Source organism: Arachis hypogaea, chromosome 7 (assembly GCF_003086295.3).
Source record: "Arachis hypogaea cultivar Tifrunner chromosome 7, arahy.Tifrunner.gnm2.J5K5, whole genome shotgun sequence".
Classification (NCBI taxonomy): Eukaryota; Viridiplantae; Streptophyta; class Magnoliopsida; order Fabales; family Fabaceae; genus Arachis; species Arachis hypogaea.
The window spans coordinates 67,294,723-67,310,089 of NC_092042.1; the positions used below are offsets into that span (position 1 = coordinate 67,294,723).

The window sequence follows — 15,367 nt, forward strand, 5'->3', positions numbered from 1 at the left end:
AATAGTGTTAAATATTCATTTGTATTACCCGATTTTTGTCAAAATTTGGAGAATTCCATCCGATTAATTAATTTTATTGTGCATGTCATTATTTACTATTTTTATTTTTATTAGTATCATTATTATAAATGAATAATACACTAAACTCAATATAAATATAAAAATTAAATATGAAGTTAAAATATCCATTAAAATTTAAATTTTTTACATTGATTTTGACAAAAGAAAAAGTTAACTTTAATTTTGTGTTCTAATTTTCTTTTTTATGTTTTTTTTTTTTTGGATATGGTGAGAGCCGGGCATATCCGGCCTACACCCAAGCAGGACTTGAAACCAGAAACCCACCTAGACCTACACTTTCTAATTCAAACTACCTCTCCTTCTCACCTTCGTTCAACTTCCTCAATGCTAAACTCCAACAACAACTATGCTCACTCCCTAGATTAGCACTGCGCACAAGACCGGAAGATTACAAACTGCTAATGCTCTGGTAAGGACGATTCCCACACTCTCTATTGTTAGTTCTGCATTGATGGAACGGTTGTTCCAATGATGGTGAAGGGAAAGGGGTATTGCTGCTCCGTCGATCAATGTGCATGATGGAGAAGATGGCACGACTGTCAGAGAGGAGGACGCTTGGACGCAGGAGGTGTGACGCTATGGGTAGACACTAGGGGCATACTTCCATTGACAACCTAGAACCACAACTGAGATTTACTGGCTCTTGGCTGCAAGTTCCTCCCATGGTTGTGGAATGTTGGGACTCGAGACAAAACTTTCTTTCTAACGCTGGTTGTGGTCTTTGAATCAATCGATGGGTTGTACTAAAAAAGATTGGATAGGACTAAAATGGGGGATCTCCGGTCTCTTTTTTTTTATGATGTCTGCCACCTGAGTTTGGGGATTAATAGTCCATGAATTGAGTAGCTGGTTCTAATGTTTTAATTGTGCTAAGGATGTATGCCAGTTTGTTTTCCCCGCGAGGCGTCCAGGTAAAACCACAAATAAATATTCTTCTTTGGATTATCCTGACGTCCTGGATTATTGTATCAACCTCCCAAATTGTACTGCCTATTTTGAGGGTTTGAACTAGTAATTTACTGTCTGATTCAATGGTAGCCTTTTGAATTTCTGGGTTGTTGGCCAGAATTATAGCTTCTCTAACTACTTGTGCTTCTGCTAACAGAATTAATTGTGCTGTGATTTTGGTAACTGTTCCTCCCAAGACGTTTCCATTGTGGTCTCTGAACACTGCAGCTACTTTGCCTATTTTGGTTCCATCTGAAAAGGCCGCATCGATATTTATCTTGAGCCAGCCCTATGGTGGAGGTCTCCATTTAACAGGTACTTTGCTTGTTATGTTTGTCTCCATTACTTTGATGTTGATTTGTATGGCTGATGTACTCTTGTTCTAATTTTCTTGCTTCGTTAATGATTAGTTCAGGGTTAAGTTCTATATAGTTGTACACATGCATATTCCTTGCCTTCTATATAGACCACATAATGATGCCAATTCTGCTCCAATTCTGAGTCGCTTTTGTCTTGCCCACCCTCTTACCACTCGTATACATCACCTGGAGCCAGTCTCCTATTGATCTTACGTTCTCCTTCGAGGAGATGCATTGTAATTGAGAGCCAAATCACACTACTACTCTTGTCCAATCACACAAAAGAAGAGCATGTTAATTGGTTTCTTCTTCCTGCAAGAAAATCTTGCAAATATTGGAATTAGTAAGCTTTTTTTTCAATAAATTTGCCCTTACCGGTATTATATTTTGTGTAGCCTTGTAGATAAACATTTTAATTTTCTGTGGAACCTTCATATTCTATATCTCTTACCATAGTTCCTTCATTGAGTTGCTTGTCGATGGGTTGTCCTTGGATTTTTTACTTCTTTCTCTTTTTCTTTGCCGCATAGTATCCTGTTTTTGTTGAATATTCTTCATCTTTCATGTACGGCCAAATAAGCTTATCTGAATCTGAGATTTTGCTAATTGGAGTCTGAACTATCATATTTGCTATAATTGGGAAAAAACTCCTTTGAATTTTCGCTTTGCCCCATGATGTGGAGTTGGTGAGAAATTCTTCCACTCTTTAATTGTCATTGCAGCCCTTTTTTAGTGGTTCATTGATACTATGAATCCAATTATCACCCTAAATTCTCACCCCACTTCCCTTGCCTAAATTCCATTTACCTTTGCTTTTCAAAAGATCTTTTCCTTGTAATATGCTATTCCGCACCCAAGATCTGTTTCGGTGCTTTTGTGCTTCCCAAAGTTTGCAATTTGAAAAGTATATGGCTTTAAGAGTTTGCAACCAAATGGCTTCCGGATTTTTTTTATTATTCTCCATGCTTGTTTGGCTAGTTGCGTGGTGTTTTAATGATAGAATTCTTTGGATCCCAAACCCCCTCTTTTTTGCTTCCACATAATTTTGACCAAGCTTTTCAATGCACTCCTCTTTCTTTTCCTTAGTTTCTTCACCAGAATTTCACCACTTTAGCATTCAATTTATTACAGAACAATTTTGAAAATCTAAGGTTGCTCATGGCATAAGTTGGTATCGCTTGTATGACTGCTTTGATCAGACCTCCATTCCGGCTTAGTTTTGAAGGTTCTCCCACCCTTCAATTTTTCTTCCACTTTTTCCATGATCTATTCCAAGGACTTATTTTTTGCTCTTCCCATTGTATCGAGAGCCCTAAATATTTATCCAGGTTGTCCCAAGAAGGAATGTTAAGAATTTCTTCTATATTGACTCTAGTTTGAATTGGAATTTGGTTGCCAAAGATTATTCCATATTTTTTCAGGTCGATTATTTAACCAGAAGCCAAGGTGTATAGGTTAAGAATTTGAATCAATTGATAAATTTCCTCCTCTTTTTCTTCTGAAAAAATGATGCAATCATCAGTGAACAATAAATGTGTTATGGTTGGTACATTAGGTGTTAATTTAATTCCAGAAATCCATTTTTTATTTAATACATTACCCATCAAGATTGTGAAAACCTCATATGTGATGCGTGAGAATCTTTTCTATATTTTCTTTGTAATTTAGATATAGATTTATTGAGCTTTTATTAGATTTTGGTGTTTTAGACCAGTTTGGATGCTACTTTGATTTGCACTATTATTTTGATGATTTCAGGTAAGGTTCGGGCGAGTTAACAGAATTCTTGCAGAAGAAAATGAAAAAAAAATTGAATTCTGTCACTTGGTGCCAAACGTCACGACCTAACGTTTAGTGCCAGAAGCTTCATAATGTGTGCCCAAAATGTGCGCTAGTGGTGCTAAATGCTGTTACCTGGTGTTTAGCGACAGGAGGCCAGTGAGTCCATAAATTGTCTCTGTTCAAGAGACGCTAAACGTCGAGCCTGGCGTTTAGCACTAGTAATGCATTTTTCAGATATTCAAGGAAGGCTTCATTAGCTTTAGTTTTTATATTTAATTAAAATAAAACAAAATCTTTTAGGGTTTGTAATTTTATTTTATTTTATTTTCAAATCAATTAGGATTAGATATAAAAGGAGAAAAGATTCAGCCCTTTGGCCTCTCTTCGCTTCTTCTTCCTCATTCGATACTTTGATATTTTTTACAATTCTAGGTTTTTCTTTTTAGCCATGAGCAACTAAACCTCCTCTATTAAGGTTAGTAGTTTTGTTTATTTTGATGGATTAATAACCTACTATCATTCTACTTTTAAGTAATACATTGATTTAAATTCAAGTATTGATTTTGTTCTTCATCCTAGGAATAGAGTATTACTTGATATGACTCGACTCACTTGCCGGTTAGTTTGTGGTATTTGAAATTCTGCATCAAGTTTTTGGTGCCGTTACCAGGGGTTAACTGTGATTGACAACTACCCGTTGTTTGATTACCTAGATTATACTTTTTTGCTTTAATTTGTTTAATTTTTTCCCTTTAATTTTCGAAAATTATTTGGTATTTTTCATTTGTTTTATTCATTGTATTTTCTTATTTTTTCTCTCATAATTTTCAAAATTTTATTTTAAATTTCTCTTTAATATTCAAAAATTTATATTTTCTGTTTTAGTTTACCTTGTTTTATTTCTTTTACTCAGTTTATCTCATTGAAAATTCTCTTTGCTCTAACATACAAATTCTTACTTTTTCTTATTTTCAATTTGTTTGAGTAGGAACAGATACATGGAACCTTTTTTTTATTTTGATCTTGAGATTGAAAGGACTATTAGAAGACGCCAATAGCAAATTAGAGCTTTTAGAGCTGCTGAGAGTCTCAGAAAAAATTCTAAGGAGGAAGTTGAAGAATTCACGACATTTCCAATGTGGGATAGGTAAAAAATATAAAATATAACTAAAATTATTTATACATTAATTTTGAGTTTAATTTTGATGTATTAATAATGTAAATATTTTATACAGTTATTCAATTACATATATTTTTTGAATAACTATTATTCATGTAGTTAATATAAAAATAATTATTTTTTACGTAATATTATGTAATTGAATGCGCATATAAACTATTTTGCACTAATATGTATTAAAATTAAATTAATTATTTCATATGATATATATCCAATTAAATAAAATTTAAATTATTTATTATTATTATATATAATTATTTAATATAGATTTGTTTATTGTATTTTTTTCAACAATGTTTTAATTATTTTGCGAAAGTTATATCTTCCCGTTCAAAAAGGCATGTCAACTAGTAAACTCTTATGAGACCGTCTACCAATATGTTATTAGATATTTTTTCTACTTAGCCCATTCTCTGCATACTCATCTTATTTGTTCTAGTCACCCAAAAAAAAATCTTATCATCATTCCATCGTGTTATAGAACTCATATCAAACCACGTCTTAATAACCACTTTCAGCATATATATGTGTTGCAATTACATTGCATTTAATGGAATCTTTGTATTTTTATACATATTTAAATTTTTACCATATAATTTACCATATAAAAAAGTGTAACTTGATCATTGGATACAATTAATCGTTAATGTATGAAAAATGTATACAGGTTTAATACACACCATTGATAATAAAAAATTATAATAAATTGTGTGATACTTTAATTAAAATTGGTTGGAACTTATAGAGTAAACGAGAAACAAGAAGTTTTGAAAAAAAAAATGCTTAGTTTAATACTTGAAGAAACACATGAGCCATAACGGTTAGTTGATTTTTATTTTATTTGATAAAAAAGAAGAAATTTTCTATAAAAGAAAAAAAACACCTATAAATTGGTTAAACTTTCTAAAAAAAGAAGGCTCTCCAGAACAAATAGATGTTCAAACTCAAGAAAGATGGCAACAAGTTAATAAAGTATAAGTTCGTGCTTAGTTGTTAGAGCCTTTGAACAAAAGTCAAGAATAGATTTTGATGAGATTTTTTTTCTATTGTCAATGAGTTCTATTCGAGTGATTCTCATATTGACAGCTTGCTTAGATTTGGAGCTTAAGCAGTTAGTTAGATTTGATACCTATATTTTTTTATGGAGGTTTGGAGAAAGAAATCTAGACAAAATAACCAAAAAAAATTTTAGAACTAATCAGAAATGAGAATATGATTTACATATTAAAGAAGAGTTTGTATGATTTAAAGCAACTTTTTAGGCAATGGTAAGAAGTTTGACTCTATTATGGTGAGTCATAAATACACCAGGACGAATACAGATCATTATGTGTATGTCAAAATATCTATAGGTGATAAGTTCCTTTTCGTACTGCTATGTGTAGATGATATATTAACAGTAAGGCAAGATACATAGATGATTGGTGATTTGGAAAAGGAATTATCAAATTGGCGATTTGTAATTTTGCAATGTCACAGCGGAAGATTGAAGAGAATGGTACGACATTCTCCTCCCTCTCCAAGTCTGTTCGTGTGACTCTGTTCTCTAGTTTTTGTTTGTCTTCGTCACTAAGAAAAAGAAATAAGAGAAATCATTTAAAAAAGGGAAGACAAATGGTTACTAAAATAAGTATGTTTTCACTTTCCTTATCACATCATTTGTCACATTACTAATATTTGTTAATGATTTAAACACTATTAATTAAAAGAGTAGAATTGATGTAAATTTAAAACTTTTGGAATGAAATTTAAACAAATTAAGACTTAGGAGTATTTTTAAAATTTTTAAAAACTTTAGAGACAAAAGTATATTTTATCATCATTTAAAAATACAAATATATATACAAATAACAACAAAGCCTTGTCCCACTAGGTGGGGTCGGCTACATGAATCAAACGACGCCATTGAGCTCTGTCATGTATCATGTCTACAAAGAGACCGTTTATATGTAGATCTCGTTTGACCACCTTATAAATGGTCTTCTTAGGTCTTTTTCTTCCTTTCACCACTTGTCCATCTTCCATCTCATCCACCCTCCTGACTAGGTATTCTGTCGGTCTTCTTCTCACATGTCCAAACCACCTGAGATGCGATTCTACCATCTTTTCTACAATGGGTGCTACTCCAACTCTCTCCCTTATATATTCGTTCCTTATTTTATCCAATCATGTATGATCACTCATCTATCTCAACATCTTCATCTCTGCCACACTTAACTTATGTTTGTGCTCCCCTTTTTCCGCCTAACACTCCGTACCATAAAGTATAGCCGGTCTTATAGCAGTGTGATAGAATTTACCTTTAAGTTTTAAAGGCACTTTTTTGTCGCATATAAAACTAGATCCACTCCACCATTTTGACCAACCTGCTTGGATCCTATGATTTACATCTTGTTCAATCTCTCCATTATTCTTTATAATGCACCTACAGTACTTAAAACTTTTAACCTTTTGTAGGATGTTTTCTCCAATCTTCACCTCTATATTAGGATTTTCCCTTCTGAGACCAAACTTACATTCTATATATTCCGTCTTGCTACGGCTTATGCACAGACCATACACTTCTGGAGCTTCTCTCCATAAGTCCAACTTCTTATTTAGGTCTTCCCTTGACTCTCCCATAAGGACGATATCATCGGCAAAAAGCATGCACATGGCACAGGCTCTTGGATGTGCTCTGTGAGTACTTCCAAGACAAATATGAAAAGGTATGGACTTAAGGATAATCCCTGGTGTAATCCTATACCAATAGGAAATTCTTCTGTCACACCACCTTGAGTCTTTACACTAGTTGTGCCCCATCATACATGTCTTTAATTGCACAAATATATGAGATCCTTACTCTCCTCTTTTCTAAAACCTTCCATAAGACCTCCCTTGGCACCCTATCGTACGTTTTTTTCAAATCAATAAACACTATATGTAGATCCTTTTATTACTACGATACCTCTCCATCATCCTTCTTAATAGGTATATCACTTCGGTGGTGGATCTGCTTGGCATAAATCCAAATTGGTTCTCTGTTACTTGTGTCTCTTTTCTCAACCTCCGTTCTATCACCCTTTCCTATAACTTCATGGTATAGCTCATGAGCTTGATCCCTTTATAGTTTCTGTAACTTTGTATATCCCCCTTATTCTTGTAGATAGGTACCAAGGTGCTCTTTATCCACTCATCAGGCATTTTCTTTGACCTTAAAATCTCATTAAAAAGCTTGGTTAACCAGCTGATGCATTTTCCTTCAAGGCCCTTCCAAACCTCAATTGGGATATTATCAGGTCCTACTGCCCTGCCAATTTTCATCTGCTTTAGAGCCTCATTTACCTCGAAGTCTCAAATCCTTTGATAATAGTCAAAGTTTTGATCTTTTTTCCTTGTGCATAACCGACCAAGGCTCGGAAGAGTCTTATGTCCTTCATTAAATAACTTGTAGAAGTGGCTCTTTCACCTTTCATTAATCTTCTCCTCTTAAGCCAACACCTCTCTATCCTTATCTTTTATGCACTTGACCTGATCCAAATCTCTCGTTCTTCTTTCACGACTCTTTGTGATTCTATTTATACCTTTTTCTCCTTTTTTCGTGTCCAAAGACTGGTAGAGACCCTTATATGCTCTTGTTCTTACTTCACTTACAACCACTTTTGTCTCTTTCTTAGATGCCTTATATTTTTCCCAATTATTTGTATTGCGGCATAAAGATCACTCTTTAAAGCACTCTCTTTTTATCTTTATCTTTTCTTGTACACTCGCATTCCACCACCAGGACTCCTTGTCTCTTGGTACTATTCCTTTAGATTTACCAAAACTTTCTTTTGCTATTCTTCTAATAACTTCACATCTCTTCTGCACTTCCATTCCCATCCCACTTTGCCTCTTCTCCTACCCGTCTTAGGAAGCTTCTTTGTTTCTCACCTTTCATCCGCCACCACCTCGTCCTTGGGTTTTTCGTATGATGTCTTTTCCTTAACTTTTGCTCAACGTGAAAATCCATGACGAGCATCCTATGTTGTGTTGTTAAATTCTCTCGGGATAATTTTACAATTAATGCAAAATTTCCAGTCGACTCTCCTCAACAAGAAGAAGTCGAAGGTTGAGGAAAGGTCTAAAATAGTTTTACCCTAGGCATTGATCACCCCGAAACTATGGCCTCCGTGAATACTTCCATACTCAGTCACTTCTCTTCCAACATGGCCATTTAAATCTCCTCCTAAGAAAATCTTATCTGCCGAAGGTATGTCTTGGACCAAACTCTCTAGATCCTTCCAAAATCTTATCTTGTGTTGTTCGTCCGAATCCATTTGCAGTGCATATGCGCTAATCACAATAATACCAACCCCATTCCTATTCTTCACCTATGTCCCACAAGATAAGATCTCCCACCCTCTTAACATCCACTATGTCCTTTTTTCACTGCTTATCCACAATAATACCAACCCCGTTCCTATTCTTCACCTTTCCTGTATACCAAAGTTTGAATCCAGAAATATCCAACTCCTTAGCCTTCGCACCAACCCATTTTGTTTCTTGTAGGCACATAATGTTAATCTTCCTCCTTGTCATGGTGTCCACCACCTCCATGGATTTTTCTGTTAGAGTGCCTATGTTCCATGTCTCAAATCTCAACTTCTGTCGCTCCGACCTTTACCTTTTACTTTGTGAACTAGCTTATTTACCCTCGTCCGTTCACGAAAACGCAGGGACCCTTGCTCATTTGACACCGTACTCGAGGCATACAGCGCGTTGCTTCCGGGCAACGACCTAGTTTTAGCGCAATAACGTCTTTGATTCATGTCATGAGGATTCGACTATGTTTTTATTTTGATTGTCGAAAACCTAACACAACCCTACTCCTTTATCCGGATTTGGGACCGGCTATGTCTTGCAAGTGTAACATAGGCGGAGTTAAAAATCCAAAGATATATAATCATACAAAAATATTTGATAAATCCCGTGAGATTTTTTTTTCTCTTCAATATTAAAAAAGACTAAATTCTAGCTGTTGATCTTATAGTTAAGGCCCATAAAATCTTCATACAAGATGACTAGCAAGGATCTAGTGTCCTTTTTTGTTTCACTTTAGATATATTGATACCAAAATCATGAATTTATGTATTGTTTGTTGTTTATACTTGAGGAAAAAAAAAAGCCCTAAAATCTCAAAGTATAACTCAGAAGTCCACATAGGAAACTAGATTATGCAATCACTTCGTACATGACAATGTGTCAATGGGATCACCGCTAATACTATACTAGTGGACAAAAACAACTATGCTCGTCTTCTCTCCATATTAAGTTCCTCTTCATTCTAAACAGACATCTTTTTACGAACTACTATGCAAGATCTAGATAGTTAATAATAAAGCTCAACTCCTTAATTCAAGATTGAAGTAGAACTCATTAAAAGATAACAGAAGCACATCTAACTAGATTTATACCCTCCCTAGATTCCACATTATGAAATTCTTATGCCTGGATCTAGATCTTTTAAAATGAGAAAGTTGATAAAATAATAAAATAAAGAGTTAATCATTCTTAAATTAAAATAATAAGGTAAACATATCATGAAAGTCACAAATTCAATAGTGATTAACCACTTATTTGGTTTCTTTACCAACTTACTCACTTTGGAGAATCTAAATTCCTTGTGCCTTGGACCCTTATTTCAGTGTTCAGCTCAAAGGTTTTTTATCTACAATCTAACTCACGCTAAAGAAATAGAGCATAAAGAATGACAAGAAAAACCATTCTCTAGTTAGTAGTATTAACAAATCATTATTCCCAATAAAGGGAACAAATCTTAGGCATACATTGTTTGTGATAAATACAAAGATCGCCATAGTTCACTCTATTATGTATACTACAAACTACAAAGCCGAACGGCTATGTACTATGAGGTTCAGGAAGAAGTTGAAGTTCCCTCATGGAGACTTACATTGTTTCAACCAGAAACTTATAAGTTACAAAAACAATCCTAAACAGGGGTGTGGATGTTTTCAATTTTCCTTTTGCTTTTTGGAATTGATGAAATAAATGAGTGTAATCAATGGAGTTGGAGTTTAGTTCTCACTATGGTTTTGTTCAACCTTGGCTCGAATCTTCTGCTCCAACACTGATATTTCAGTCTCAAGGCTAAACATTCTATTCAAAGCATGCATGTTCTCGAGGGTCTCGGTCAGGGTCCGGCTATCACTGCCGTCGCACCTCAGGTGCTGCATTGGACCATGAAGCAACTTATTGACTATGCCACGGCTAAGGTCATCCACGGCACGCCGTGTCTTCTTCGAGATATCATCACCCATCTTACCTAAGCATTTCTCAAGCTCAGCAGCCCTGATTCTTTCAGCATAAGCCCTCAATTTTTTTATGGTAGGAACGGTTTCGAGCGAGTCTCTCCAAGCTTCGAATTGTTGTGATTCTTCACCAATGATTGCCTGAGCTTCCATTGCTTTTCTCAGCCGATCCTCTTTATTTGCAGCTACAACCTCTTTAAGGTCATCAACATTGTAAACTCGCACACACTCGATATCTGAGACACATGAACCCACGTTCCGAGGAACTGAGATATCAATAAAGAGGCGATGGCCTCCAATGTCTTGACTCACAGAAGGAAGGTCTTTAACATCATCTTTCAAGAACAATGGGTTTTCTGAGGCTGTACCGGTGAAAACTACATCTGCTTCACCTACACATGCAAGCATTTCTGAGAGGGGTTTGTAGATTATCTCAACATCCTTTATCTCTTCGCGGATTTCAGCAACTCTCTCCTCACTTCTATTGACAACCACCATCTTTGTGCAACCCTTTGCAACCAAATGTTTGATCACAAGCTTCCCCATCTTTCCAGCTCCAATAACCAACATCTTAGCATTACCATGTGAAGTTTCAGGTAGCTTCATCAAGGCCAATTCAACGGCAGCTGAGCTAACAGAAACAGCTCCTGCAGCGATATTAGTCTCGGCTCTAACCCTTTTCCCGACAGTAATCGCATGCTTGAATAGGCCGCTGATGTTCCTCCCAAAGCCATTGACTCCTTGTCCAACTTTGACAACTTGCTTAACCTGGGCAAGGATTTGGCCTTCTCCCAGCACAAGAGAGTCAAGACCAGCTGAGACTTCAAAAAGATGCTGTGTGGCATCTTTGTTATACAACAAAAATCGATGCTGGCAAAGTTCTGAAACAGGGATTCCACTAGTCTGCAAACAAGATCAGAATTGTGCAATATGCATTTATTAGTTTTCGAGCGAAAAAGAAATTCTAAACTCCCTATACTTGGTCCTCCAAGAATTCGTGCATCACTATATTTGTTGTTCAAAGGGATTTTCAAGCTCTGATAACCAAAAAAAAAAAAATAATGAGGTAATGCTTAATTTGGCCCCAAAATTTTCAGCACCCATCAAAACGGTGCCTAACTTTTGAAAATAACCGAATTGGTCCCTGAAACAAATCGTGAATCACCTGTGTACCTAGTTCAACTTCAACTGCCATTAGCACAGTGCTGACATGGAGTGTTAAAGTATCAGTGTGGCATCCTAACAACCTAACAATAAGGTGACATGGCTAAGACTTCAGTATAATCAAATAGGTGTTGTAAGTTGATTAATTGGACTCATTTTAGTTAATTAGTTTTATTTTTAAATTGGTGTAGAGACTAAAATGAATCCAATTAACTAATCTAAGATGCCTAATTAATCATATTGAAATTTAGTCATGTCACTTGACTGTTGAGGATGCCAGTGTAAAGGACAGTTAAATTAGAGATGAAGGAGATTCACTATTTATAAACTAAGGGACTAATTTGGCCATTTTCAAAGGTCAGAAACTGCTTTGATGTAGGATGGAAATTTGAAAGACCAAATTGGACATTATCTCATAAAACAATTATCAAATTCGTCCTTTGATGTGATTAATCTATTTCTCTAAATATGGCCAAAACTTTTGAAGGAGCAATATGACAACACATGGAATCTGTGAAGGATGATAACGAAAAATGAATGGACATTAGACATTACTCTTGACATCCACTCGGTGACTTCTTTGACACCGCGATGCTGAGAGAGAGCAACAACATATATCTCCATTCGGTTACAGGTGCTGAGAACAGCTGCTTCTTCAATATGATTGAGGCCGCAAAGCTCTCCAATGGCTCTGGGCCATTCTGCTTCTGGAATGGCAAGCTTTTCACGCATTTCCACAGGTGTAGTATGCACGCTGAGTCCAATCACCACGATGCTGCTCTTTTCCTTCGTATACCCTGCCATAGTTGATGAACTTCAATAATTTCATTCATTTGACAGCAAAGTTAATCAATTAAAGGTGAGTGAGTCATAGTCGTAATCTTAGTTTTTCAAACAAATTAATGTTGATGCTGATTTCATTCAAACACAATCAAATCTCTTGAGTTTGGATTATCATATTCACACTGAGCTATGAGCGCCTGCAGAGTCATGTCTATTTTTGAATTTAATTTTCATGTAACACCACATCCAAGTGAGACTTCATCGCACACACTTGAAATATGAATACAGAAGAGAGCAAAGAAACAACGCAATTAAACTTTTTCATTATGTAATCAATAAAATCAGATAATCGGAAAAATAGAAAGGAAGGAAAACTGACTATCGGCGGCAGAAGTCTTAAGCTGCTGAAGAGCAGAGAGGGCGGCAGCATTGTCAAGAATAACATCAGGAGAAGCCGAAGCGTCACAACGAACGAGGCCTCTCCGAAACGGCGTCGTTCTGGTGGCCTTGGCGGCGGTTTTGGAAGGCACACACAAAGAATAAGCAGCATTGGCAGAGGACGAGGAACAACATTTGAGGAACAAAGCCTCCAACTTAGCCCCCGAAAAGCTCGTCGACACAGCCATGCGTGAAAATAAAAAATTATGGAGTAGTTGTGGTGGTGTGTTGACCGTTTTGGTTTTGGTTCGTTGTTGTGTGGAAATGGTGCAATAGATGTGGCGGAATGGAAAGTGTTTGGATGGATTTCAGGGGATTGGTGCGATTTCTCTTTATTCTCATTGGCTGTTGGAGAACACGTTTTATCCACACTCCCCTTCTAAATTTCTCTTTCTAATGTAATCTCACTATATCCTACACTACACCCTCTTACTGTACTCTTACTCTTCATTTCTTTCCATTTTTTCCATTTATTTTATTTATTCTTCATGGTCCCCACCTTTGCTCCTTCTAATTATTTTTTTTAGGATTTATTTATTATGTATTTTAAGAGCACATATTAAAATTATAAAATAAATAAATAAATACAAGTACAAAACGAAGAAGAATATGCCCACCAAAAAAACAAAATAGTTATTTCGAACTAAGCTGGACGCACATAAGGAACTCGTGGCACATCTCAAACTAAATTTTCCCTTGATCTCTTACATTTTGTTTGGATGTAAAATAAAAAATGAGTGGAAAGAAAATAGATGGAAAAAAAATGAGAGAAAAGAAAATAAAAAGAAAAGTTAATTTTTTTTGTATTGTTTGGACTAAGAAAAAATAGAAGAAAAAATAAAAAGAAAAAAAATCATACTTAAATAAAATTACATTAATATCTTTTATAAATTATAATATACTAATGTTATAAGGACAAAATTGTAATTTTATCCATTTTTTCACTCTAATTTAAGTTTTCTTCTCAACTTTAGAGAGAAAACTTTAATGTGGGTCTCACATATATTTTTATATTTTTCATTCATTTTTTTTCTTGATCCAAACAATGAAAAACTAATTTTTCCATCTATTTTCTTCTCTTTCATTTTCTTTCCTTCCAAATTCTTGCAAACCAAACAAAGTATTATTGCAACTTAGTACCATGGTAATCAACATTAACTTCATAGCACGAATGGCGCAGTAAAACTACCATCAAAGTTCTATCAAGACCCATGAGCACCAACTCCAACTCCAAACCCAGGGTGCAGCAAGGATTTCGGAACGCAGAATTTAGATTTCGGCACAAAAAAACGTTTGATATTTTAATTCTAAATGTTTCAGATATTTTTTAATAAAACAATCACCTATTAATATAATTAAACATTACATTTCGCAGCAAAATAATCAACCATGTCATGACAAAATAATAAAACTTTTTCATAATAATTTAATCAAAATTCTTTATGAACAATAAATATATATCATGATAAACGTTCATGTAACATAATTGATGATATAAGGGAAGAATGCTACAAGAGAATTTATTGCTTTTGGCTATTAATAAGTTATCGATATTTAAAAATATAAGATAAAATATAATATTAGATTATTAGAATAAATGAATTAAATTGATGGTTAAATGATAGTAAAAAATAACGAATTCTTATAATTTTTTAACATTTTTCATAACGAAACAAGAAACTCATGTGCAACTAACTTCATAAAGTTGATAACTGAAAAATATAAAATGAAAATTTAGTTAAAGCTGTTAAATTATTAAATGACTCTTAACTATTATCTTTATATAAAGTTAATTGTACATGAATTCTCACCTAATAAAAATATTTTTTTTCTTAAGAAATGATTGATTATGTAGATTTTTCACCAATCGAAATTTTATTAGAAATTTATTGTTGACAAATAAATTGTAGCATGCATAAATTAATATTCAAATTTTTAATATTTATTTAAATAAATTAGTGAAAATTAATTACTGTACTAACCCAATTTGATTTATTTTAAAACATCTAGTATTAAAATAACCTTTCGCTAATTCAAATGGTAGAGTGTATTCGAATTAAATAATGTTTTTGAGTTTTAATAATTTTAATAAAAAATCAGCACTTAGTTTTCCAAATAGATCGATTTGACTCAATCTAATTAACTAGGGATTTTAAAAAACGTGTATGTTAATAAAATTCAAAAAACAAAAAAGACAAATGCCTTTTAAATTTATTAGGTATAAAGAAGCACGATGCATATTAGTTAAATAAATAGTTTTACAGTATTAATGAGTTTTACTTTTTAATTTTTTTTCTTTAGTTTTAATTATAATCCATATGCTTATTTTATCTTTCTTTTTG

The 15,367-nt window shown here is 34.2% G+C and overlaps 1 protein-coding gene and 1 long non-coding RNA gene across 2 annotated transcripts; one reads left to right on the forward strand and one right to left on the reverse strand.

The window, feature by feature from the left end:
- Nucleotides 1-283: 283 nt before the first annotated feature.
- Nucleotides 284-3,724, forward strand: LOC112703321 (uncharacterized). The gene is made up of 3 exons (XR_003154563.3): nucleotides 284-992; nucleotides 1,187-1,344; nucleotides 3,147-3,724. It is a non-coding gene; the product is annotated as an uncharacterized lncRNA (long non-coding RNA).
- Nucleotides 3,725-10,079: 6,355 nt separating this feature from the next.
- On the reverse strand, nucleotides 10,080-13,474 carry LOC112703322 (glutamyl-tRNA reductase 1, chloroplastic). The gene is made up of 3 exons (XM_025754726.3): nucleotides 12,967-13,474; nucleotides 12,360-12,601; nucleotides 10,080-11,543 (listed from the first exon to the last, which is right to left on the reverse strand). Exons 1-3 carry the CDS (start codon nucleotides 13,211-13,213, stop codon nucleotides 10,407-10,409), a joined length of 1,626 nt encoding a protein of 541 aa, XP_025610511.1. The 5' UTR covers nucleotides 13,214-13,474; the 3' UTR covers nucleotides 10,080-10,406.
- Nucleotides 13,475-15,367: the final 1,893 nt, after the last annotated feature.